The sequence below is a fragment of the Oenanthe melanoleuca genome, chromosome 4, assembly GCF_029582105.1.
Source record: "Oenanthe melanoleuca isolate GR-GAL-2019-014 chromosome 4, OMel1.0, whole genome shotgun sequence".
NCBI classification, from domain to species: Eukaryota; Metazoa; Chordata; class Aves; order Passeriformes; family Muscicapidae; genus Oenanthe; species Oenanthe melanoleuca.
The window spans coordinates 47,680,545-47,705,100 of NC_079337.1; the positions used below are offsets into that span (position 1 = coordinate 47,680,545).

At 40.8% G+C, this 24,556-nt stretch overlaps 2 protein-coding genes and 1 long non-coding RNA gene across 8 annotated transcripts in view; 1 reads left to right on the top strand and 2 right to left on the bottom strand.

The window, feature by feature from the left end:
- The window catches only part of N4BP2 (NEDD4 binding protein 2), a 32,870-nt gene extending 30,063 nt beyond the window's left edge, over positions 1–2,807 (bottom strand). For both annotated transcript variants that reach the window (XM_056489447.1, XM_056489448.1), the window contains exon 1: positions 2,696–2,807. The gene's annotated coding sequence lies outside the window, so the exon portion shown is untranslated. The remainder of the gene's footprint in view (positions 1–2,695) is intronic.
- Positions 2,808–2,870: 63 nt separating this feature from the next.
- On the bottom strand, positions 2,871–20,426 carry LOC130252165 (uncharacterized). Of its 4 annotated transcripts, none has more exons than XR_008840306.1 (4): positions 20,340–20,426; positions 12,468–12,518; positions 6,697–6,845; positions 2,878–6,559 (listed from the first exon to the last, which is right to left on the bottom strand). It is a non-coding gene; the product is annotated as an uncharacterized LOC130252165 (long non-coding RNA). The 4 variants fall into 4 exon arrangements; XR_008840307.1 differs by lacking the exon at positions 20,340–20,426 and adding an exon at positions 15,006–18,252; XR_008840304.1 differs by lacking the exon at positions 20,340–20,426 and adding an exon at positions 15,006–18,252 and having other exon boundaries at positions 2,871–6,559; positions 6,697–12,518.
- A 51-nt stretch (positions 20,427–20,477) lies between these two features.
- PDS5A (PDS5 cohesin associated factor A) overlaps positions 20,478–24,556 on the top strand; it is a 74,007-nt gene continuing 69,928 nt past the window's right edge. For both annotated transcript variants that reach the window (XM_056489175.1, XM_056489174.1), the window contains exons 1-2: positions 20,478–20,728; positions 21,514–21,684. In XM_056489175.1, the coding sequence (XP_056345150.1) occupies positions 20,702–20,728; positions 21,514–21,684 (198 nt within the window). In that variant the 5' untranslated portion in view covers positions 20,478–20,701. The remainder of the gene's footprint in view (positions 20,729–21,513; positions 21,685–24,556) is intronic.

Below are 24,556 nucleotides of genomic sequence, written 5' to 3' on the forward strand. Positions count from 1 at the left end.
ACTCAAAAGCTCTTCTGCACATGCCATGTCATGAGAAGCCAACCTGCAGTGAAAGTCACAAGTGTTTGACGGGTGACAGAAGCTGTCAAACACTACGTTGTGCAGTTTACTTTCAAGCCATGAAGCTGCTCTTGCTAGAGCTCTTCCACAGAGCTCCCAGAAAGGGACAGGCCAATCTGCTGGATGTGGGAGGAGGAAAGCCACCAGTAAGTGTGTTCTCCATCAGGTCTGCTTTTAAGGAAGTACTTTCGTAGTCACCTTCCTTTTGCTGTGTACTGAAGAAGAAAGCTTGGATTTTGGTTAAAAAGTGCAAGTGGCCTTAGTATTATGAAGAGTGCAGATATGCAGCAAGACAAACCAGAAAAAAAAACAAACCAACAACCGGTTGTTCTTGTTTAGCTATAAGGTTGTTGCTTGAGGTTCTTCTTTTGAGTTTGTGGGGGTCTTTTCAGAAAATAGTAAGATATCTGCAAAGTATATTTTCACCTCTAGGGGAATTCAGAGATATTTAATTCTTTTATAGCTTCCCTCCTATATCCTTCTCCCCAGCTCACAGCCCTCTAAAGCATGCTGAAGAAAGGGCTTCCCATGGCAAATTTGGCTTTGAGGGGAGACCTTCCAGGATGCAGAGCTCTTGGGCTACCTGGGCTGTCCACAGTGCAGACTTCACACAGCCCAGCTGTGTTACTGTGACCTATGCCCAGCCTCCAAAGCAGTGCTGCACATTGAAATGAAGATGAAACTTGTGTAACGTTGGTGCTTCTGCAATTCTACCTGACATTAGTACTGCTGCTTAAGATTTTATTCCAACTCCACACTACAGATCACAGAGGGGTATTTGGAAAGAGAACTCCAGCAGTCCTGGAGCTGCAACTTGCCTACACCATGCTTCCAGAGACTATTCAAAACTCAGCCTTACTCAATTCTGACAGGCAGTATAACTGACAGCTAATTAATGTCCTACTGGCATTTCTATAGTGGCAGAGCCTCTGTGAGAAAAACTAAGGCAGCAATTTCTTAAAATTTAAGGATTATTATTTTTAATGGAGTTCTTCTGCATGTGAATTTAGCTCTACAAACATTCCTGAAACAATTATTCCGCTATGTCAACCACTTAGCATAGATTACAGATCAGTACACAGGTAGGAGTGAAAGACAAGAGACTACACAACACCTCAGACCTAAAACTCCTCAAGGCCCCTATACTCCCTCTATATCAGTGGCTTCCACAGATGAAATACATTAAGATGAATACAACAGAGGAAGAGGGTTATTTTTTTATATAAAGTGTAAACAAGGCAACAAGAAATTGAGGGCAACTCCACAGCTAAAACAAAACAAAAACCAGGGGACAATAAGAAAAAGCCTATTGAAAAATAAAACACAGGACTTTAAGATGTGCTTTGATGCTGTTAAATTTCTGTCACCGGCTCTTCCGGCAGTCTACAGGAACCCAAACTGCAAATACGTGCTGCAACCACGTGACACAAGCAAGCCCCGTCCCAGGCAGGCTGACTACGCCAGGAAGAACGAGGGTTAAAACTTTCAACCTGACAAACGTATACCATACTTAAGTTTTTCTGCCTTTCTGTAATTTTCTCCGTTTATATTTCAGCCTTTGGCTCTCAAATCACAACTAGAGACGGGTTATCTAAAACTTTTACCCCTTGTGGAGTTTTTTTGCTTAAGTTCTATAGGAGTTATTCGCAACTTTTCACTATAAGGTTCTCCTCCTGCAAGACTAAGATGCAGAATAAACTTTGTCAAGGCACTGTATAAAATAGCATTTAAGTGCCTCTTAACAGTCACGCTGTGCTTAGTCTTTCAGTACAGAAGTTAAGAACAGTACTCGTAGATATACAATGACCTTATGGTATTTGATCAGCAAAACTGCAAACCCTGTCCAAAGCACGCAGAGATAACTATGCTACAGAGGTCACAAACAACCTCACGGATAAACTCGTTGAGGAGGTTCTCGACTGCTAAGAACGAAAAAGCCCTCAGAGTACTGAGAATGCTTTGATTTCATTCTGAAAGGAGGGAGTTTGCGGGCTCTATTCTTGGCGAGATGAAGTTCACGAGCACTCCGCACTGCCTGCTGCGGGGCAGGTGGCCGAAGCCCGTCCGACGACTGGCCAGCCCTGACCCTTCCCTCAGCGGCCACAGCTGCAGGCAGGGCTCCAGCCGGGATTTCTGCAGAAGGCCGGGCAGTTCGGTGGTGGGCGAGGAGGCGCCGCGGGCGGAGGGGGCAGGCGGGAGGAGGGGACAGGCCGCCGGCACCGCGGCGCTCACCGCAGTGGCGGGAGCGCCGAGGCCATAGCAAGGCCCGCGGAGAGCAGGCCCGAGCGGCGGCCCCGGCCCGGCGGAGGGGCCGGCCGACGACCACACTGCCCCAGCCGCTTCTCGCCAGCGACCACCCGCGCACCAAGGCCCGGCCGCGGGCGGGAGGGCGGTCGGCTACGCCGCCCCTGCCCCGCCGCCTCTCCTCCCCTCCCCTCCCCTCCCACCCGCGGGCAACTCCTCTGCAGTGACGCTGGGGACGGGCCCCTCGGGCCCGCCGCCGTACGGGGCGCGTCGCGGGGGCCGCCCGCTTCCCGCCCCCGGGAGACCGCGGCGAACAGCTCCGCGCCCTATCGGGAGCGGGGGGAGGACGAAGCTCCTCCCCGGCCCCGCCGCCAGACCCGCCGGCCGTTACCTGGCTCGGCTCGGCTCGGCTCGGTCGCTGCCGCCGGCGGCGGGCGCGGGGCTTCGGGTGCGGGAAGGGGAGGCTCGGGCGGGGCGTGCGCCGCGGGGACACAGCGCCGCTCCCCGGCCGCCCGGGGAAGCGCAGCCCGGGAGGAGGTGCCGCCCCGCCCCTTCTCCTTCCCCTTCCCCTTCCCCTGCCCGCCCGCGGCCCCGCCCCGGCCAGCGGAGGCCTCAGGGCTCAGGGCTGGGGCCTGAGGGCCGTGCCGCCTTGCAAGCCGGCTGGGCAACCAGCGTGCCGGGAGGGCACAGCTGTGTGGTGGGACCCGCGCTGCTGGGTACGGTACGGTGAGGTCAGGAACGGCGCGGGATCGTCGACAGCTAGCACGGTGACATCTCTCAGCCGTGTAGTGGCAGGTTTCACTCTTGTAACAAAAAGCGTGAGTGTTCCGTTTCTGCTGCTGCTGCCCAGTTTTACTAGGTAGTTTTTAACGCTGGGTAGAGGTAGGTGCCATAGTCTGGAATGCTGCTGTGGGTCTGCAGGCTCATACTGAAGGGGAAATAACATGTAAACGGCGGACGAGAGTTTTTAAGCAAACTGAGTAGTGTCGTGGGATCTGGCATCAGTGATTGCTGTGGAAATTACGAGCTGCAGCAGAATAGAGAAACAGCTGATTAGGGAGGAGAGAGCTTCGTTATCTCCAACAAGCAATGGACACTTGTTGGAGATGGACAGTGGAAGGTTATGGAAAGATGACAGAAAAGAGATGTGCTCTTGATGGACTGTAATGATGGCAAATAGCCCTAAATTAGAACTGCTGTGAAGTCACCATGAAAAGAACTAAGAGAACAAGAATTGAATTAAATTTATCAACACGTGTTGGTGTACAAGGAGCAAAAGGGTTTTAGGAGCAGAGCTCTTAAAGTTATTTTAAAAACAGAAAATAAAAAACAACCAAGCAAAAGTCAAACAACACTCAAGATGAGAAGATTTTACTGGGAGAACTTTTCTGTCGTTTTTATAGAATTTCATTGATCTGAGAAATTTCACGGTCACCAAATGGGCTTTAAAATATAGTTGTAAAATTACATATGAAGTTTAAACATTACTGATCTCTGAAAATAGGATTTTATTACATTGCCATAGGCATTCTTGTCAGCTCTGTCTCCCTGCCTAATAGGCAGGGTCTCCACTACATCATGCTTGTACATGCAGCTTTCAGGAGATGGATTCCAGTGCCCCATTTCTTGAGATACCTCCCTGCCATCTGCATGCAACCACCTCCCATCTGGGCACAGTGCCTCAGGAGGACATTTGCTGGAGATGTCCCACTGTGATCTTCCCTAGGGAACAGAAACAGGACGCTCTGTGAAAGGGGAGAAGCATTTTCCCATGTTTGAGACAAAACATGCTTATGTGCCTGGTCCTCCTCAAGGGGAGTAAGGTTTTCTCCCAACCCACAGATCTCTCATGGTGTGATTCATCCCAGTCAAAAGAGGTGGCATCCCTGAGCCTCATTTGTCCTTCATTTTCCTTCAAAGAGGGAAACATGGAAGATGTGGCCTTCCGAAGATTACTAAAGGTCTGCTTATTTAGCACCTAATCTTAGATGCTCACAAGAAGGACCAAGAAGTCATGGCCAGCTTTGTGTCTTAATCACAAGTACTCCCACTTCTGGTTCCTTAGGCCTGCTGGAGAGCCTCCATCTGCCACTGGGACCCAATTGTTTCCATTATAGATGTAACTTAATTATAAATGAATAAGCAAGTGCAAAAATAATATTTGGTTTTAGGGTGAACTATGTACGCACGGGTAGCTCAACACAGTTGTCCTGTGAAAACTGCAGAAGGTTGCTTGGGGTAATTTGTCTAGAGCTTGTAGGGATCATCCCAAAGTGCTGACTATTTGGTAGCACAACAGAAAGGAAAATTAGGTTTTTTACGTAGGATTTCTCAATGTATATATTCCTCAATAAGAGTAATGTAAGAAAATTTGAAATTTGTATTCAAAACATTTAATGTTTTAGGAAATAAACTGATTTAGGCATTGCTAGTTTGCCTGTGACTTTGCCATTTCAATACTTATCTTGTAGCTACATAGTGGGCAATATTTAAATAAACAAGGACAAACATTTACCCTTCTAATACAATTCAAAAAACCTATACATAATCATGCAGGGGATGTGCTCGTAAACCTCAAAAAAGCTGTCTCTTGCCATGACTCACAAAGCAAAATAAATAATTATTCAATACACTGCCATTATATGTGTCAAAAAATCTGGAGGAAAATTTGCCTTGATCGGAATTTGTGTGTGCAAGTGGTGTCAAGTGACAGTTTCATGCATGTACCAGGAACTGTTCCCTTACTTCATGTGTTCAGTGTCTGAACAAGTATCAGAAACAAAATCGTTTTTCTTTAAGGGTGTGATGCTGGCAATGTGTTAATCATACGTTTGGAAAAATGGGTCATGTAAATTCCTGTGTAATGACTGTGTCTTTATATTTTTAAGGTTGCCAGAAAAAAAAAAAAAAAAGAAGAGGAAGAGTTTTCCAGTGTGCTCTAGTCTGATAGCCTCCATTAAATTGCACTGCTAGACGGGTGTTGCTGCTGGCACTTTACGCATGAAACTATGTCATTCTTTGCCAATTGTCCATATTACAGTATTTGACACCATGAAAATACCAGACTAATTTGGGCACTGGCAGATTTCTCACTACCACAGTTAACACTGTAAATAGGAGGGATTTGATTCAAATAGGAAGGATTTTTGAAGAGAAAATTATAATCACTGTAATAGAGGTTCCTTCAAGTAATTGTGTCCTTTTTTTGCAAATTTTCACACAGCTTTTTCAAACAACACCATAATCATCTATTATATATGTTGTTGGTTTGGGTTGGGGTTTTTTTCCATTCCTTTGCCTTTCCTTATGTCTACACTTGGCTTGTTTTTACTTGGAGTGGCTTGAACATACAGCATGTAATCTGTGCTGTTTGTCTAAAGTGTTTAGTCTGGTCTTTACTGAGTACTTTAACAACAGATTTTCCATTTTAGTTTCTTCAGTGTTGCCGTCTTAAAGTAAAAATACTTTAATATGTTTTTGCTTTTGTTACAAGTCACATTAAAGTAGTAATATTACCAGAGTGGAGCCACAGAACAAGGAAATGTCAGTCCCTTATACTGTTTCTGATTATATACAGCCTACATCTACTCAGCAAATTGTGATTTCCTTTCTTCTGCATTTGAAATGTCTTTATAGTTCAAAAAAATTAGGTTTTGATTTGCAAGAACAATTTGCAACTAAACTTTTGGCTTGAAGAGTGTACTGGTGTGGCAAGAAAGACATGTTTAACTTTACCAGTTTAAAAACTCCTTATTGCTTACAGTAACGTGTTGAGTATACAATAACAAATACTGTAGAAAAAGGCCTGAGGAATAAGTGTGCATTAAAAGTTAATGCCTGCTGCAGTAAATCTGAAATAAGTTATCTTTCCAGGAGCTTAAGGTATAGTTTTTATCATTATTCAGAACTTTACTTTGGACCATTAATATATGTAATTAAAGCCCCAGACTATCATAGGTTTTTCCTTCAGAAAGGAGAGATGAAAATAGGCCTCATCTAGTTCCTGCAAAAACCATTTTCACAAAAGTTGATCCAGTCTTCCATGCTGTAACCCTCTTCCTAAGGACCCTTCCACATTCCATTGCCAGCTTTTGGTTTCATTTAACATCGCAGAAACTAGAGAGTGTTAGCTATCCCTCTCTATTTTTTAAAATCCATTTACCTTAATGCTGATTTAAGATGTTTAACTTGGCTTCTTGGAATGTCTCTGTCTCCTGTTCATATTACTTTGTCGATGATCTTAGACTTTGTGTTCCTTCAAAAGATAAATACACCCTCTGCCAGAATGTGATTTCTGAAGTAGAAATATAATTCCTTAAGGAAAAAAAAAAAAAAAAAAAAAAAAAAAGAGAAGTTTTATAGAAAGAAATGTGTGTAGAGTAACTCACATACCTGTCTCTTCTCCTCCACCCATCTCTAGACTTTAGTCAAATGCATAGTGGATGTTGGTATTTTATCTCCATTAAGAAACTCCATATCTGACTTCTACACTTGCAGGATATTGATCTTCTCTTCCATATCGTGATCAATTGCATAGTTAACTGAAGAAACAGGTTGTTATCACTGCAGTAATGTTGGTTATTTCACACATTCATTTTTAAATTCCAAATAATACAGATTTATTTTATCTATATTAAAATAATGCCTCAATTCCCTTTATACAGGGTTCTATTTCACCATTTTTTTAAACAGGAAAAAAACAGTATTTAGAAGCAGCAGAAATCTAGACCATTAAGGCACTTTTTGCCCCACTGAAGACAATAGCAAAAATTCTGCTGGTATCAATAGGATTGCATTTTTAAGTAAACAGATCATAGCTATTCCAGCATTACCACTAATGAATACTAAATAAGTCACTTAACAAATCAGTACTTTGGTTCACCTATCCATCAGTAAACTATCAAAGGAGTTTATAACATTACCACTGAAGGTTAATAGTAGCAAATTTTCAAATTCTTGTTTAAATGCATTCTAAAGCAGCATATTACTAGTCTTAATGTACCTGGACTTTAATGAGGTACTCCAGCTATATTGCAGAACAGAAATAAAATTTGCCCATTATACCTGCTATGCTAAACATCTTCGGAATATATGAACTATAAAGATGCTTGGGTTTTAGGAAAGGAGGTGCAGAGAGATAATGACAATAAATGCTATTATCCAAGAATTGAAGGATTGTATTTTCTCTGCAGGCATAAAATGAGGTCATGCTTATATAGCTGACAGAATCCTCACTGCTACAAGGTCCTTCTGAATTTGAAATAAGCTCACACTTCAGATTTGATTTGTGGTGACTGATTCCTGTATTGGATGTTCTCTGCTCTGCTGTTTTTATCAATCTGATACGTCAAATTCAATAGATACCAAAAATCCACCCTAATCTGTTTAAACTGCAGAAATGGAGAACAAACAATCTTTAATATTTCACCTTGGCACATGATGAAAAGTAATCAGCTGACTTTCATTGTAACTGTCATGTTTTTATCTGTTGAATATCACTTCCTTTATTTTTAAAAACTGCATTGATCCTATCCTATGGTAAATTTAATATCAGATATTTCATATCAGATCCACATATTTTAGTGGCCTAAGAACAAGATTAGCAGTAAAATTGCATTTCTTTGTTATTTTTTAAAAAACAGATTTCATGTATATCATTGCAGGAATTAAACTTAATGGCAAAAAATGAATAATGATTGACACTTCTGCAACTTCTACCATTCCCAAAACGTTTTGTTAAAAAAAAACCAAAACAATAAAACCATGAGGGATTCGCTTAAATACATCTACATCAAACAAAATGCAACAGCTGCTTAACTATGCCATGTAGTAACATAGAGTAGGTTAATAGGCAGTTACTATCCATCTGAAGTGGCAGGAACTTTGTCAGCAGGGTGCTGTTGTCTAAACTGGAATTTGACTGGGATGTGAAAGTTTACTTATTGTTTTTTACAAAACAGTTATTGTCTGCTGATTAAGATAGAGGACATTTCCATGGAACAGTATCAGTAATGGCCTCCATTCATTCGTAAAGCCAGAGCTGTAAGAACAATACTGCCCCAGGACAGAAAATCTCCAGGTTTCCACTCTGCAAGGTATCTGCCTTTAGGCAGCTGTTAAGAGGACAGGCACAGTTGCAGAAGAAATGTCACTGATTTTGAACTGAACTAAAATATTCTACAGTAAGACAGAACTAAAATAATTCAAGAATTTGCAGTCACACCTCAGCATTTTATGTTCTTGGGCAGCTCAGCTTCTCCTGAGATGTCTTACTAAGAGCCAAATCCCTAGCATAAGTGATAGCAACTCATTCCAAACAATTCCATGTTGGACTTAGTCTTCACTAAGGCAGAAAGGAAAAGAAGTTTGTTTCCTTTAGTTAGAACAATATCTCATTATATGTATTAGATGGTTAAAATATTTTTACGCTCCTACCTGTTTACCTTCATCAAGATAGCAAGTAATAACTACAAACTACCTTGCTCATATTAGGATTTTATCACTTTAAGGTACTCTATATCTCCTGAAATAAATATTTTGCTTTTCCTCAAATATATTAATTCCCAAGTTTACTTAATGTGGCCACATCATACTGAGATGCAGAAATAAACACTTTGAACTAACCATTTAAAATTTGAAAGAAAAGGGGCAAAAAAGCTATCAGTTTTTTTCTTTCAACTATATGTAATACTATTAGTATTATAATATACTATACAAAACACTACATATAATATACTATAGTCTAATATACTAGAAGTATACTTTTATGTAATACTATAAGTAAAATTTAGTTTATGTATTTTTGTATTTTATGGGTTTTGTGATATTATCAGTCCATTTACCCTTATTAAATTCTGGGAAAAAGTCATTAAAACTCTTCAGTGATTCCAAATAAAAAACAGTACTTTCATTCTACTGGAAATTTCAAGATGTCTTGTTTGCTCTGATTCAGAAATTTTAAATGTTAAAATGTCAGGCCTTGTTGCAGGATGGAGTTTCTAAGTAGATCTAATATTACATGCAAACCTGGATCTTAGGCAAGTTTCAATCATTTACTAATGTTACTCTAATGAAAAAATGCTTTTACCTATTAAGACAGACTGTACTCCATTGCCTGTGCAATTAATTTACCAGAAGTTAATTGCTTGCCAATCACAAGTGATTTATGAACCTGTTTGCCTCACAGTGATTGACCTTCAATTAATATAAGATTAAAACAATATAAAAATCTATGTTATTTCTTTCTAAAAATAGTTTCATAAAGGCCTTATTCTCAAGTACAGGTATGCACATGTCCTATTGAGATATGAATATTTTACAAAATTTTCTGATATCACAACTGAATGGCTTCAAAATTCTACAATATAAAAAAATCTTGCAGGTATCCTGCTTAGTGTCAGTTTTCCTCACTTACCATTTGCTACACAAAAGCTGCTAGTTACAGCAATCCTTGTGTTTGACATCTGTCACAAACATTTGTGGATTACTGCAACTGCTTGTAAAAATAAATTAGGGAACTTGTTACGGTCTTAACCCATTAGCACTCATTTATTAATTAGATTTCAGTAACTAGTTTCTGAACTTGAATAACTTGTATGCCAGATGTCTTATGCTGAAACAAGAAGCCAAGGAGGTGGGGGGAGGGAGCAACAAGTGAGTGATGTGCATTTAAAAACAGCTGTGTAGACTACAATTTTTAAAGAAAATCCTGTGTTTAGTATGTGCTTCTTTGTAACTGTCACATGATAGAATCTAATTATTTATATAGGAAATGAATAGATCGCTATTTGCTTGTTGCTGAATGCGGAAGGCCTTCTTTTGCTTTCCTGTAAATTCTGACCTCTTTTGGGGTTTTTTTAGTCCCTTTAAAATTCACCTATCACTTCTGTTTTTTAACATTTCATACCCTCTCTCACTGGAAACGAGGCCACATTCTTTCCCAGTGAATAACACCAGCAACAAAAGAAACTCAAATTTAGAAAGCCACAGGCAGCTGAGGACCATCTTACAGTTTCAGCGACATAAAAGGACAGTTACTCCTTCTAATGGGAGAGTCTACAGTTTCCAATTTATTTAAGGACTGGGCAAAAATTAGTTAGCTTGTACCTGTCAAATTCATGACAATTCCAAGTTCAAAGAATGAGGGAATCATATCTTAAGACAAGCTCCACTCCACCCTGCTCTAGCTCATGACATTCAGATTGATATCTGCAACCTGATATACACAATTCAGGATGGAGCAGAGGCGGTGTCATTTGGATCTAGGCCCATCTGTAATAGACAACTTATTAAAAACCCAGACAAACAAACCAACCCCAAACAAAAACAGTTGATACAACCAGCATGAAAACATGTTTAAGTTTTTTTCAAGTAGATGATCAAACACTGAAGTCTTTCAACCGCTTTATTCCTCTGATTACGTTCCCCAAAACCTGGAAGAATGAACACACTAACTTAAAAGGTGGGAGTAGTTAATATTTCCTGTGTAGTTCTTCAATTTCTGAGTCGGTATTTCTTCTGTACAGTGGTGATGGTTAGGAGACAAAAATGTGTACCTTAAAACTTAAGTGATTTAAGAGATTTATCTTTGTGTCAGTTTTTGTTCTGAACTTGCCTATTTTTCATGAACAAAATATAAATTAAATATACTACATGGCAGAAAAGTAGAAAATTAAAAGGTTTAATAATCAGCAGAACAAATTGCCAATTTGTTTGCATGGGGTAGAGTTTGTTTTCTTCACAGTGGCTGGCATGGGGCTATATTTTGGATTTGTGCTGAAAGCAGGGTTGATAATACAACAGAGATGTTTTTGTTATTGCTGAGCAGCCCTTACACAGTGTCAAGACATCTGTGAGAAGGCTGGAGGTGCACAAGGTGTTGGGAAGGGATGCAGCTGGAACAGCTGACCCCAATTGACCAAAGGGATTTTCCAGACCATACAGTGTTATTCTCAGTATTTAAAGCTGGGGGAAGAATAAAAAAAAGGGGGGGGACATTTTGAGTGATGGCATTTGTACTTTCCAAATATACGTGATGAAGCCTTGATTTCCTAGGGATGGCTGAACACCTATCTGCCCATGGGAAGTGGTCAATGGATTCCCTGGTTTTCTTTGCTTGTGTGTGAGGCTTTTGCTTTACGTAATAAACTGTCTTTATCCCAACCCATGAGTTTTCTCACTTTTACCCATCCAATTCTCTTTCCCATACCACTGTGAGAGGATGATTGAGTGGCTGCATGGGACTTGGTTGCTGGCTGGGTTAAAGCACAACAGCCATACAAGTGTCAGTAATTATTTTCCTCAGCAGTGTTATGCAGTTTGTGACTTTGACAACTCTTAAAGACACATGTTTTTGGACTTTTTTAGTTGTTTCTGGCTATACATGTACTTTTCAAATTCAGCAATTATAAAAGGCACATACAAGTAAATCAGTGTCTAAATTATGTTTATACCCATTAATGGGATGAAATAGAAAAAAACCATTTCCATAATTCAAGCTTGTTTCATTTATTTTTCAAAACTCTACACTGTCAGGTTCACTGCTTTAGTGACTGCAGTCACTATCACACATATATTCTTCCCAGGTCTCAGCAAGAAGACTAACTATGCAGCGTCAAAATAAGCAGGATGTATACACACAAATAAAAGCTCACATTATATTTTGATGTAGCTCTCCAGCTGACCTTAAACTCCCCTTCACATGTAAACAGGGGGCAAAAGAAATCCACAAGTCTTTTTAACTTTGAATTTTAATAGTATGCTGTGTTTTTAAAAATCTTCTTGCAAGTTTGTTCAGCTAGTTTCCAAAGAGATTATTATAGTAGCTGCTAAATATGGAAAGCCAAAATAAAAATTGAAAGGAGCCTTTATATTAAGTAAATAGAACTGTAGGTATAACTCATTTTAGGATCTATAACAGAACATTTAATTATATTGTTTTCAGAATTTGGCTTCTCCAGTTCATCTTGAATTTGGCAAAATTGTACTTACAGATCACAAATAATATTTAAAAGATACTTACAATTCACTGTGTACTGTTTATTTCACGTTCTATCTCTGCATTTTTTGTTTGCTCACATGAAACTCCTACTGCCCAGCCAGCTGCAGATTTTCTACTACATGTGCTCATCTTTGCTCATCCCATTTCTTCTGTTCATTCATACCTTTTCCTGAGTTCCCATTTGCCATACCCAGCAGCAGGTCAAGGAACAAATCTTTTAGAAAGAAACAGAGAAACAAACACCAAAATAAAGCTTTGGTAAGACAGAAAAATATTACTGCAAGTCTGCTTAAATTAAGGAAACTCTAGAGGCTTTGGTGGGGTTTTTTTTGCTCATAGGTTATGTCAGCATTTTTGTACTTCTTTTAGCATTATTTTGTACTTGCTATATGAAGGAACATTGTTAGGGTATTTAAGGATCTATTGCTTTCCTCCCCTAGAAGTAACATTATTCTGTTCTTACTATATTCAAAATCTGATAGACTTGTCAACATATTTTTTCATTTAAATGGAAAAATTCATGCCTAACAGAGTGCATCCAAGCAGCTGAATGATATTGAAAATGGATGAAAAATATGGTTCACTCCAGTTTTCATCAGGATTAGAGGCTGCTACTGAGCAGATCTTGAAGGTTTAAAAATTATTGATTAGGTATAAGTCAATGGCAATTCATAAACAAAACCTGACTACATCTAAAATAGTGATTTCAATGTTCACATGCTGGCTAAAATTCTTTTTCTGTCTTATTAAAGAATTTAGATAAAGGAAGTTTACAATTTTAGTTAGTGCTTCCCCAAAAATATAAATGATTAGGTATGAGTATGCTGTGTCTGGAAGATAAAAAGCACAGTACAGAGATATAGTTAAGAAAGCAAGTGTTTATGTGCTTGATACATTGTAGTTACAGTATATTACACAGAGTACATATGAGTTGCCTTGCCAAATTCAAATAGGATATAGTGGTATTAGATGTTGGTGAAATTCTAAGTGGATACATACCAGTCTACTTTACAAGCAGAAATCCTTCTGCTGGCATTAGTATCACCTTCATTGATCCCTCTACCATTATGGACTTTTTTATATTGCATTATGAAAAATTTTGGGCTAAAAATCTGTATATTGTTAATACAGTTTTTATATTTCTAAGCATTTTTGTCAAGATTGATCTTTTCTCATTTCTCTACTTGCTCGTGCCTTGTCCAGGCTACTTCTGGCTTTTCTCAATACTTGATATTATGTGCTCTCTTCAGACACCAATTAAATGTCTGCTTTGTCAAGCATCCACGCAAGGACTGGCTCAAATAACCTTATTTAGCTTCTCTGCTGCCACATATCCTGAATTTAGGGAAATTTTCTTCCACTGATACTCAGTATTCCCTGCTGCTGGATCATTATGTTATCAGTGTGCTGCTACTGTCATGGTGGCTGATGACCTGGATGCAAATGTCCAGTGCATTAACTGAAGTAGAATTGTAATGATAAAGTGACTGGAGCAGCACAAACCAAAGAAATAATTTCATTTCATAAATTCAAGTGCAAATTGTTTTTTATGAGCTTTGAAATTCCAGTTTTCATATTCAGGTTCCAAAATGGTGTAGTGGTGTAATGTTTTAATGATTATCCCCTTGAGCCGTTCACAGAACACATTGACTGGATCATTATTAGTTGCTCCCCTAGTGCATAAACCTATATGATCAATATATTTCCTGACTTTGTTCAAAGGCAAACTATAATGATTCTGTTGCTCACACAGCCATACCCACACACTTTGATGCTTCCCTGTGTTTGACAAATGCAACCCTTTTTTAAGCCTCTGAACACACCACATAACCTATCCATCAATGTGAAATGACCTCGTCATTACAGCATAGCTCTGAGGCTGCACATCCAGTCATCAAACATCTTTCTTTGACCATAATGGTAAATTCCATGTTCATATTAATTTGTAAAATTTCATATCATTCTTTTCTTTAGTGAGAAGCAGACAGTATATCTGTTGGAAGAATTAGCAACAGCAGCATTATAAATACAATCAATATTTTTCACATATGAGCCTCTTAATCAGAATTTGTTAGTACCATATATGTTCTCATTTTTTAATATCATAGGAGAGTTCTTATTTAATGGGACACGGGGCATTGTTTAGCATGCAGAAAATAGCTGCTATGGGCTAAATATATTGCCAAACTTTCCCAGTTTCCCCAGTAGTATTTCTTCTAAGCAGTCCCATACACTCAGAATTTCTCCAAATCTGCCTTGCTATTTGAAAAAAATACCAAGTCAGTATAAAGAACCATTTTATACTGTTAAAAATGACAGGTAACTGCAAATTTTCTTGTAGCCTGGCTGGGACAAAAAAAAAAAAAATCTCAGAAGGACTTCACAGAATGGAAAATTTGAGTTTGAAATTGACTTCTTTTAAATGACCTTCAGCTGATGACATAGCACTCTGTCACAACCATGTCTGCTGTACACCAAGTATTAGAGAGACAATAAAAGGCTAATGAAAAATACAGGGTATTCTTGAGTATGTCATAAATAAAATTAATAATACTAATACTAATACTAATACTACTACTACTACTACTACTACTAATAATAATAATAATAATAATAATAAATAATAATAAATAAATAAATAAATAAATAAAAATAATTATTAGTGGTCTAGCTATAGAGACTGTTCATAAACTCAGTTTACCTGGAATCAAATTTACTCAATCAGAACCTGTCTAATAGAAACTGGAATATTTTGAAGAATAGTTGATCCATCCATGGCTTCCCTTATAAAATCCTGGAAAAAAAAATCACCATGAAAGTAGAAAGATTTGACTGGTGATATGCCTAATTTTTTGCTGTAGCAACTTATGAATGTGACTTTTGAGAAATTATTGATTGTGACAAAGAAAATTGAAGCTTTCGCAGTCTGGTGCAAGCAAAGACTTACGTATCTTCTGGACAGAAAAATGATAAATGCACATATTAAATATATTATTGGAGAAAAGTAGACTTGGTTGTCAGAAATAGGTGTAAATGTATGTGCTTTGGACACATCAGGAGCAGAGATGGAAATAACCTTGAGAATGTAATTATGGAGTGAATAGTGACAAGTCATCATAATTGAGAGCAGCTAGAAGGGAGGTGGATAGATGGCATGCAGTAGGCTGCTGTAACTTTAGTTTCTTAATGTTCAAAACTAGCAATAGATCATGGAGGCTTCTAAAAATTCTCCTGCGAAGTCACCATTCTGCAGGTGCCAATAAATTGATTTTACTTCACTTGCATGCAAATTAAAGAAGTGCAATCATTCCGTCAATAGAGTGGTTTGTAAATTAGAAAAGGTATTCACAAATATACACTTTTTCACTGGCTGTGTCCAGAGCACCATGGGCAGCAGGGGAGGGAGGGGATTCTGTCCCTCAGCTCTGCTCTGGTGAGACCCCACTGCAGTGCAGCATCCAGATCTCGGGTCCAGCACAGGAAGGACATGGAGCTGCTGGAACTGGTCCAGAGAAAGGCCTTGAACATGATCAGAGGGCTGGAGCATCTTTCCTGTGAGGAAAGGCTGAGAGAACTATGGTTGTTCAGCCTGAAAGAAGTCTCCAGGGTGACCTTTTAGCAGCCTTCCAGTACCTAAAGGGGACTAACAAGAATGATGGTGACAGACTTTTTAGCAGAGCCTGTTGAGATAAGACAAGAGGTGATGGTTCTAAACCAAATGAGTGTAGATTTAGTCTAGATATAAGGAAAGTATTTTTACCAGGAGGGCTAAAACACTGGAACAGGTTGCTCAGAGAGGTTATGGATGTCTCATCTGTGGAAACATTCAAGGTCATGCTGGACAGGGCTTGGAGCAACCTGATCTAGTTGGAGATGTTCCTGCTTACTGTGGAGGGGGCTGGACTGACTAGGTGACTTTTAAAGTCCCTTTCTACCTGAAGTATTCTATAATTCTATGATAACTGCCCTATTTCCAAGCATGATTCAAAATAAAGACATTTTTAGGCAGCAAATGGAGAAGCCCTCCTTACCAAAACCAGAGCAAAAATAACATTTGGACAAATCATCCAGTCTCCATCTGATTGTCTTTATGATACAATACACCTAAGTTCTCCTGCACCCTTTTACAGATTTTATCTTGTGAATGTAGATAATGGGAGATACAGGGGTCCCTGGTCTTCTGACAAAGCTCACTTCCTGGGCTATTCTAAGAGTAATTTCACTGTAAATACTCTCTGGAATGGAACATCTTTTGGAGCTTTTTCATTATAGCAATGCACATTATCAAGAAGCCCACCTCTGACCTATCTCAATTTACAGCAGATATACAATACATCAATTATTAAAATAGGCAGTTAAAACAATTAGGTGGTGTTATCAAAGGTATGTTATACTGCAATGCCAGATATTACTTATTGCAGTTCACAACACAGTGTCATGTCTTAATGTGACTGTTTACTTCTTAGTCATTGTTACTATCCATGATTACTGTATTAACAAAGACCTGAGGAGAACCACTAAGAAGTTCCTGGAAACATGTGAGCATAGCTTAATTTGATCAACATGAATTAAAGGATTTTCTGTGCTTGAAGTAATCACTTCCTACTCTCTTCTTTTCACCTGAAAGTGTTTTGTTCTGAAAACCCTGTGGTGCATTATTTTCCCTACCAGTAAAAACACATTTTTCCTTTTTTGATACTTGCCTTGAACCTGTGCTATCACAATACAAAGAAAGAAACACCTCACAAAGCTGCCCCACAGGTGTTCAGCACCCTTTATTTCAGTCTGTTTATGAATAACACTTGCCAGAATAGTCTAAAATAGAATCAAAACAAATGAGCAGATCAGAGTAAATACATTCCAATAAAAATAATGTGAGTAAAGGTAATAAAATTCTGATGGAAACAGCAAAAATCTGGGTAAAGACTAAAGGACTCGGTCATATGATTAGACAGAGCCATCCAGTAAAACCCAAGGGATCATGTGAACCTGGCTACAGCTGTACAAGCATAGTCCAAGTCAGATCTCAGCTGCTTGCTGAAATTAGAAGAGTGAAGGTCAAACAAGCAAAAGCAACAAACCAGACACTAGCAGCTGTAATCGTATCTGATGAGAGCAGATTTCAGGACTATTCAGATTAAAGAGTACCACAGGTCAGATTATCTGAAGCTTTTATGTTTTTACATTCTGAAAAAGCCATGCATATATTCAAGCTAATTGGCATTTAAGTGTTCATTCATACCTCCCTTAATTGGGTATGATATCAGAACCACATGCTCTGTTTTAGCCCTTTAGAATTTCAAAAGGTGCAGAAGTACAAATCCCACTGCTTCTCTTCTGAGAAAAGATAGGACGATTGCTTAATCAGCTCACGATTAGGGAATTTGCACTAACTCCTCTCAGCCACTTTGCTGATATGATGTGTCCAAGACTCATTCAAAACACCACAAATCTGGCTAACCTACTGCCGACTAATCACTCACTACCCATAAAAGCAAGAATCTTATGTGAACTCCTTGACAGTCAACCTTCCACTGATGCCCTTCAAGACTTTCTGTACAATTCTAACTTCACTATTCATCTAAAACCTGCAAGAAGACAGAGAGATCTTGGTCCACAACCAAAAGTACTTCAGTGTGGGGATTCACAAAGAACTTGCCTAAGATGAAGCAGAATTTTAACTGAATGAGCAAACCTTGCCTGGCACTCCCATGTCAAATCTTTGAATTGCCTTGTCTAACCACATGCTACTTTCAATGTACATATTCCTTACAATGCAAGACTTTATCCTATTCTTTGGTGAAAAATAAAAGTGATCAGAAGTGCATACTAGAGGCTTTGCACTGTGTTTGTCCTTAACTTCAACTAAAAGCAAGTTGTGGGAGCATAGCCCTTGACCATTATCTTCTTAGTCCTACTTCATGACCCATTGTATAAAAAATTCTAAATAAAGATGTCAGTTTGTGAAAAAAAAAAAAAAAATTAAAAATCTCGTAACTACAAGATTACAACAAGAGGTTATGACATTGTAGATCACACTAATGATATACATAAAACAGCACTTTTCAATAACAACTAAAGAATATTTTAAAAGAAATATTTAAATCCAGAAAGTTCAGAGACTTACGTGAAATTTCTGGAATGCGAAATCCACAGTACTTCAATTCTGCCAAAAGAGAGGTCTGCCCAACATCTTTCTAGCTTTGGTTCATGAAAAAAACCTTAGCAATGGACACTTCAAATTTATTTCTTGCATTATTTTTACTGATTAGATTCTTTTTCTGTTTAAACTGAGACCAGTCCATATAGATTTTTGATATATACTTTATTTAGTTACAGAATAATCTTCTAGGATTTGTTTCTAATTTATTGTGCTAATAGAAGTGTATTAAAAATAAGAAACCTACACCAAATGGTAATTTGATTTGAGAAGGAAGTACCTTATGTAACAAATATAAGGATAGAAGACCCAAATACATTCAATATATGTAATTTAATTTCTGACAGTACATCTTATTTGATTGACAACAAATTAAAGCTGATAGCTAGTCTGAGTACTTCAATGCTAAGGCAAATCTAAATGGCCCCTTTAGTTTGGATTCAGAAAACAGATTACATGCTTTGAATTGGCTTTATTTATTTTCTAAAATCAGTACAACCTGAGTGTCACCTGTCTATTGCGAATGCCCAAATCCATCGATCCTTATGCTTGGAGAGAATAATTTAATCTAAGTCTGGATTCACAGCAGATTTAAAGGCCTGGTTTATTACAGCCTTCTAAATTTCCAAATCGGTGTCTGAGATCCTCCAGTTGTTCTTGCAACTCTCAGTCACTTTCACTATAGTTCCTTCTAAGCTGGTTTCATAGAGGCTGTGGACATTCAATGCTTTAACTCCCCTAGGACAACACTGCAGGGAGACAAGGAACACAAATGTAGGAGAGCAATTTCCTACCCACATGCTATTACACCAGAAGTTCCAGAGAGCTTCTCAGTCTTCATATATTTTCCACCCACACCTTGTAAAGCTGGAATTTGGCATACTTCACCATAATCTTACCCCTTTCCCATCCTCTCATCCTCCTGCATCTTTCCTTCACCCCTGCAAGGCCATGCCAGCCACGCTGCTGTGCCTAGCAAGGCTCCTGTCATACCTGTGCAACCCTACAGAGAGAAAAATCCCTGCATAGAGACTGGTCCTGACCTCCTACCTTCAATTTGCTCTAAAGAAAATTCAGCAGAGATTCATAAAATTAAGAAAAATAATACCTTTAGCTGGTTTGAATAACAAAAATAACCAGCTGAAGATGCGCAATTACTCTTGGTCAGTTAAAAGTAATCTTTCAGCTGTCACACACCTTCTCTGAGCAGCACGGGCACCTAGAAAACATTTCATAGCCACCTACACTTCAAACAGACTGGGTACATACTGCAGATTCAAAACAGACAGATATATCCCACTTTGCTATTGACTTTCCAGACATACTCCATTCCTTGGAAATAAGAATATTAAATTACAAAGACATTTTGCACGGAAGGATTTCCTGAGTTGGCTGGCGAAGGCTCATTTGGTCTGCATATTCAAGTTTCTCCTTAAGATTTATAACCGAAGTGTGGATACTGCTCGTTCCCCTCATCTGCCTGAAGAAGGACTGTTCACTCTCGCCTGCCACCGCACTCTCCGTGCCACCGCACACACCGTTTCCGCACACTGTCTTCTCCATCACGCTGACCAGGCCCCACACGCCTGAGGGACCGGCCAGAGGAGCCCGCAGCCATGAGCGGCCCGGGCTCCCTCAGGAAGCACCAGCGGAACCCTCGCCTTCCCGCCCTGCAGCCGGGAACCCGCGGGCTCGCTCGCTGACACTGCCGGCAGCCGGGCACCGCCGCTCGGCGCCAGCCGTGCCCCCGCCGTCCCGGAGGAGCTTGCCGGGCCCGGCCGCTCCGGGCTTTAGGCGCCAAGCTGAAGCAGCGCTGCGCCGCCCGCACCCGCTACTGCCCGCCCTACACGGGGATCCGCGCTGCGCCCGACTTACTGGGCGGCCTCACCCTCTGCCCCGGGGCGGGGGCTGGGGGCTCCTGGCCGGGCGTCGCCGCCGGCCGCGGGCGGGCAGGGGAAGGGGCGGGGGCGGAACGGAGGCTCCTCCCGGGCTGCGCTTCCCTGGGCGGGCGGAGAGCGGCGCTGGGTTCCCGCGGCGCACGCTCCGCCCGAGCCTCCCCCTCTCCCGGCCGCCGCCGCCGCCGCTGCTGCCGCCACCGAGCCGCTCCCCCTCCCCCAGCCAGCGCTCCCGAGCAGGAGCTGCCGCGCCGCGGAGCAGGAGGCGGCGGGAGCGCCCAGGGCAGCGGCCGGCGGGGTGGCGGCGGAGCGGCGAGCACCACCCGGCACGGAGGCTGCTCAATGCTGCACCTTCCGGAGCTGCATGAGGTAAAGGCGGCTCCGGGTCCCGCTTCCCCCCGTTCTCGCTCCTCGCTCCCCGCGGCCGCGGGGGTGTGTGCGCGGAGCTGGGGCTGCGGGGGGCTCTTTGTGGGCCCGGCCAAATGTGGGGCGGCGGGGCGGGGGGGGTGCGGGGCGAGGGCTGAGGGGACATGAAGTTGCGGGAACAAATGGAAAGTGGCGAGTGGCCGGGCCCCCTCCCCGGGGGGGCTTCTGGAGGCGCGGGAGGGCGGGCGGGGGGCTCTGAGGGGATGGGGGGGTCGCGGGGGGGTTTTGTTTGCGCTCGCCGCCGCCTCCCTCCCTTCCTCCCTCCCTCCCCCTCTCCTGTTGGCTTCTCTGCCTCCCGATAGTTTTGAGGCCTAACTGTTTAGGCCTCGTCTCCCGGCTCCGGGGTCGGTGTGCCGGCTCTGAACCACCCCTGGGGCCGGGAAAGGTGTCCCCGGCCCACCCCCCGGGCCGCAAGGGGCCCTCGGCCGCGGGGTATCCCTCGATTGGGCCCCAAATTTCATTGTAAAACCGTCGGCTGCGAACTAACAGTGTTGGGCTGGAGCAGCCCCGCAATGAAAGGAGGCGCCCGAGGGGAGCGGAGGGGCCCGAGTCGCGGGGAGCGGCGGCGGGCCGGGCCTCGCTCCCGCCGGGATGCGGCGGGGGCAGCGCTGGGGGGCGCGGCCGGCGGGGCGATAGCCGGGGCCTTCAGCGAATTGAGGGTGAGGAATGGAAAAAGAGGGTTAGAAAGTCGTTTCCATTCTGCTGAACTTTTGTTTTCTGACCGATAGAGGCCGGTAGAGGACTGTGGAGAAGGAAAGTTTATAACCAGCAGCGCCAGGATGGACTTCCCTGCTACCCAACCAAAACCTGCTGCCGACGGTAAAATCATCTACTATCCTCCTGGAGTGAAGGAGATCACGGACAAAATTACCAACGATGAGGTGGTTAAACGGTTAAAGGTGAGCAATTCTGACCAGCACACCCCTCCCTGCAACTTTTACTTGTTAAGGTAAACATTTTATCACTGGAATGGAGAATTGCCAGAGTTTTGTTGTCCTTCCTGCCTGCAGACCTTTAAGGGAACATGACTTTATTGCTTTTCCTTAGATGTGGAGGACCCATTTTTTCCCATTTTTGTAATTCATTACTGTTCTCTTGTGAGTTCTCTCAATGCCAGAGTTGATACATTAACTGCTAATTTGTCCATGAAATATATTCACAGTTTAGAGGAGAGATCTGAAGTGGAATCATAAGTAATAATGACAGGATATGTTAGCAAAATTTTTTTGCAAGCTAGGTGTTTGTTTTTTTTTATTCTGACATTTGAAGAAAGTGTAGTTCAGCGGAGGAAGCAAGTAGATCTACGTAAGGGTATTCTTGATTGAAAAGATCACACTGTTTGCACGCTGCAAAAAAAAAACCAAAAAACCACAACTTCATTTCTGGAGTTTATGAATGGAATTTCGAAATAGTTTCAAATGTAAAACCTGCCTCAGATTTTTTAACTTGGTGTAATACATAGTGGTTTTTTCCTATTTAATATAAGTGACAAAATTGCTAAATTTTCATAAGCAAAAGGGATTGTTAGAAAAGCACGTTTTCTGCTTGTTTGACAGTATCCTGGTGGAGTGTGAGTCTTACCTCTTTTTTATTTTATTAATGCCTTCTTCCACTGGAAAAAAACCCAAATGATACTGCGATACAGCAGTATTATTTCTTAAGTCCAAATAGAGAATTAAGTTGAGCATTGATCAAATATTGACACAGCTCGTTTGTTAACACCATGGTCTTTGGACCAAAGGTTTTTGTAACCTAGGATTTGGTCCTATGCCCAGGGTGGAGTAATAATTTTTAGAGATTGGAAATACTCTGTCATCTGATGATCTGTTTCCCATGACAGCAGTGATTCCACAAGGACTGAAAAATAGAAATCATGGTCTTGGCTGGTCAGTTAGTACATTGCGAAGTTTTCTTAGCTATAAATATGAAGAGAACATAGGCTTTGTGCTTTGCTTTTTAAGCAGCAAGGAACATGTCCGTGGTTTTTTTTGAAAATGAGGGGTTTTGTACATTTACAGTTTTGAAAATTATTGACAAGTCCAGTCTCGAATTTTCAAGACTGCAGCAGAATATTGCCAGTTACAGGAGAGGATAGTAGAGTTGTGACTGTTGAGACAGATACCTTGGATCAAAGACTTTGGAATGTAGAGGAATGCAATTTTGAGGTGATACTTGAAACAGGTATTTTATTTTGTCCCAGTTGTTGGTGGACTTGCAGTGGTGAACTATGTCATTCTTGTGTAATAGGAATAATAGAACTTCAAAATCATGTATATATGTTTTACTGAATTCATATGTGTGTGTATTAGGCATAATTTTCAGGCTAAGAGCAGACTTTTTTCATTTTTTAAATGATGTATTGTTACCAAATTCACACAGCCAAACGACTTTAAATGGAAACAAATACTTTACTACTGCATCTACCATCACTGAAACGACAGGCAAAGATTTTTTCATACTGTATTGGTACTATTTAGTCTGAGTTAAGGAATTTTTTTGTCAGGTATTGACTTTACTGAAGCATCAAGAAAATGGGAAGTACTGTCCATTCTAGAACTAAACCAACAAGTATATTTTTTGGTGTTTTTGTATAATGTGTATGTTCTTTGTGAAGTTTGACTTCTTTATATCAACCTAGTTTACAACAGCAAATTCGTTTTGGAATGTGGAATATTATGATGATGCTGTACTTGGGATGGAAATACTTGAAAAAGTTTAGTTCAATTTCTTCTAGTTTTCTTCAAAAGATAACTTTCCAGAACTTTAAATAGTGATAAAAGGCAGCTTTAACAGAATGTACCAACTCGGGCATGAATCAGTTCCTGAAACTGTAGATTTTTTGTTTTCTTGGCCATGCATCAGTGGAAGATGCTCCTACGGGAGATGTTTCTCACAGAAAATGTGCAAAATGAGTTTTGGCCACCAGGATGTTGGTCAGTTCCTGCAAATTCTTTTTCTTTTAGCTTGTTGAAGCCGTGGTCAACTTAACTGGTTACAAATTTGTGTCCTTATTAGCAAGTTTTCTGATATCGCATCTGTATTTTTGTGTCCGGACCTCTTCTCCTAATGAAAGCTTTTCTTATTACTGGAACTTGAGACATTCTGGGCACCTGTCCCAGAGTGCCTGAGCAGTAGCTTTTGTGCCAAGGACTTTTAAAAAGAATGTTTTTATATCCTTTCCCTCCTTTTGCTAGGGATTGTGGGTAATAAAATGTAGGCCAGATACTTTCAAAGTGTTTTGATATATCTGTATGATAACATTATCATTGTCCTGAAAATGAAAGTACTGAGAATTTTAAAATTAGCGTGCATCTTTTAAGGGCTGTAGAGAGGAAATGCCTCGGGATTGCATATGCACAGCAAATGAAACACAAGTTCAGGTGCCTAATGGAGTCAAAGGTAGTTTCTGGTGTGTTAGATTACATCGATGGTTTGGTGCCTTCTTAGAATGGGACAGTATGTGATGTATAGTTTCAGCTGTTGAGGAGGTGATTTAAACTGATGCTGTGGCTGGGGTCAAGTGTCCATTCAATAGACCCAATTAAGTTTAAACAAACTAGGCAGCCAGTGTTGAGGTTTACTGTACTTTTGACTACAAAATAATTTTTTTTTTTTTAGGTCAGTCTTTCTGATGTTCAAGTTATGTAGGGATTGGTTTTAGAGCTGCATCAAGTCAGATGCTTGACAATTTGGGTAAGGCTTGTGAAGAGGGGTGATAACTTTGACATAACCAAGTGATAGAAGGGGAAAACAAGCAATTGTAAGGCACCC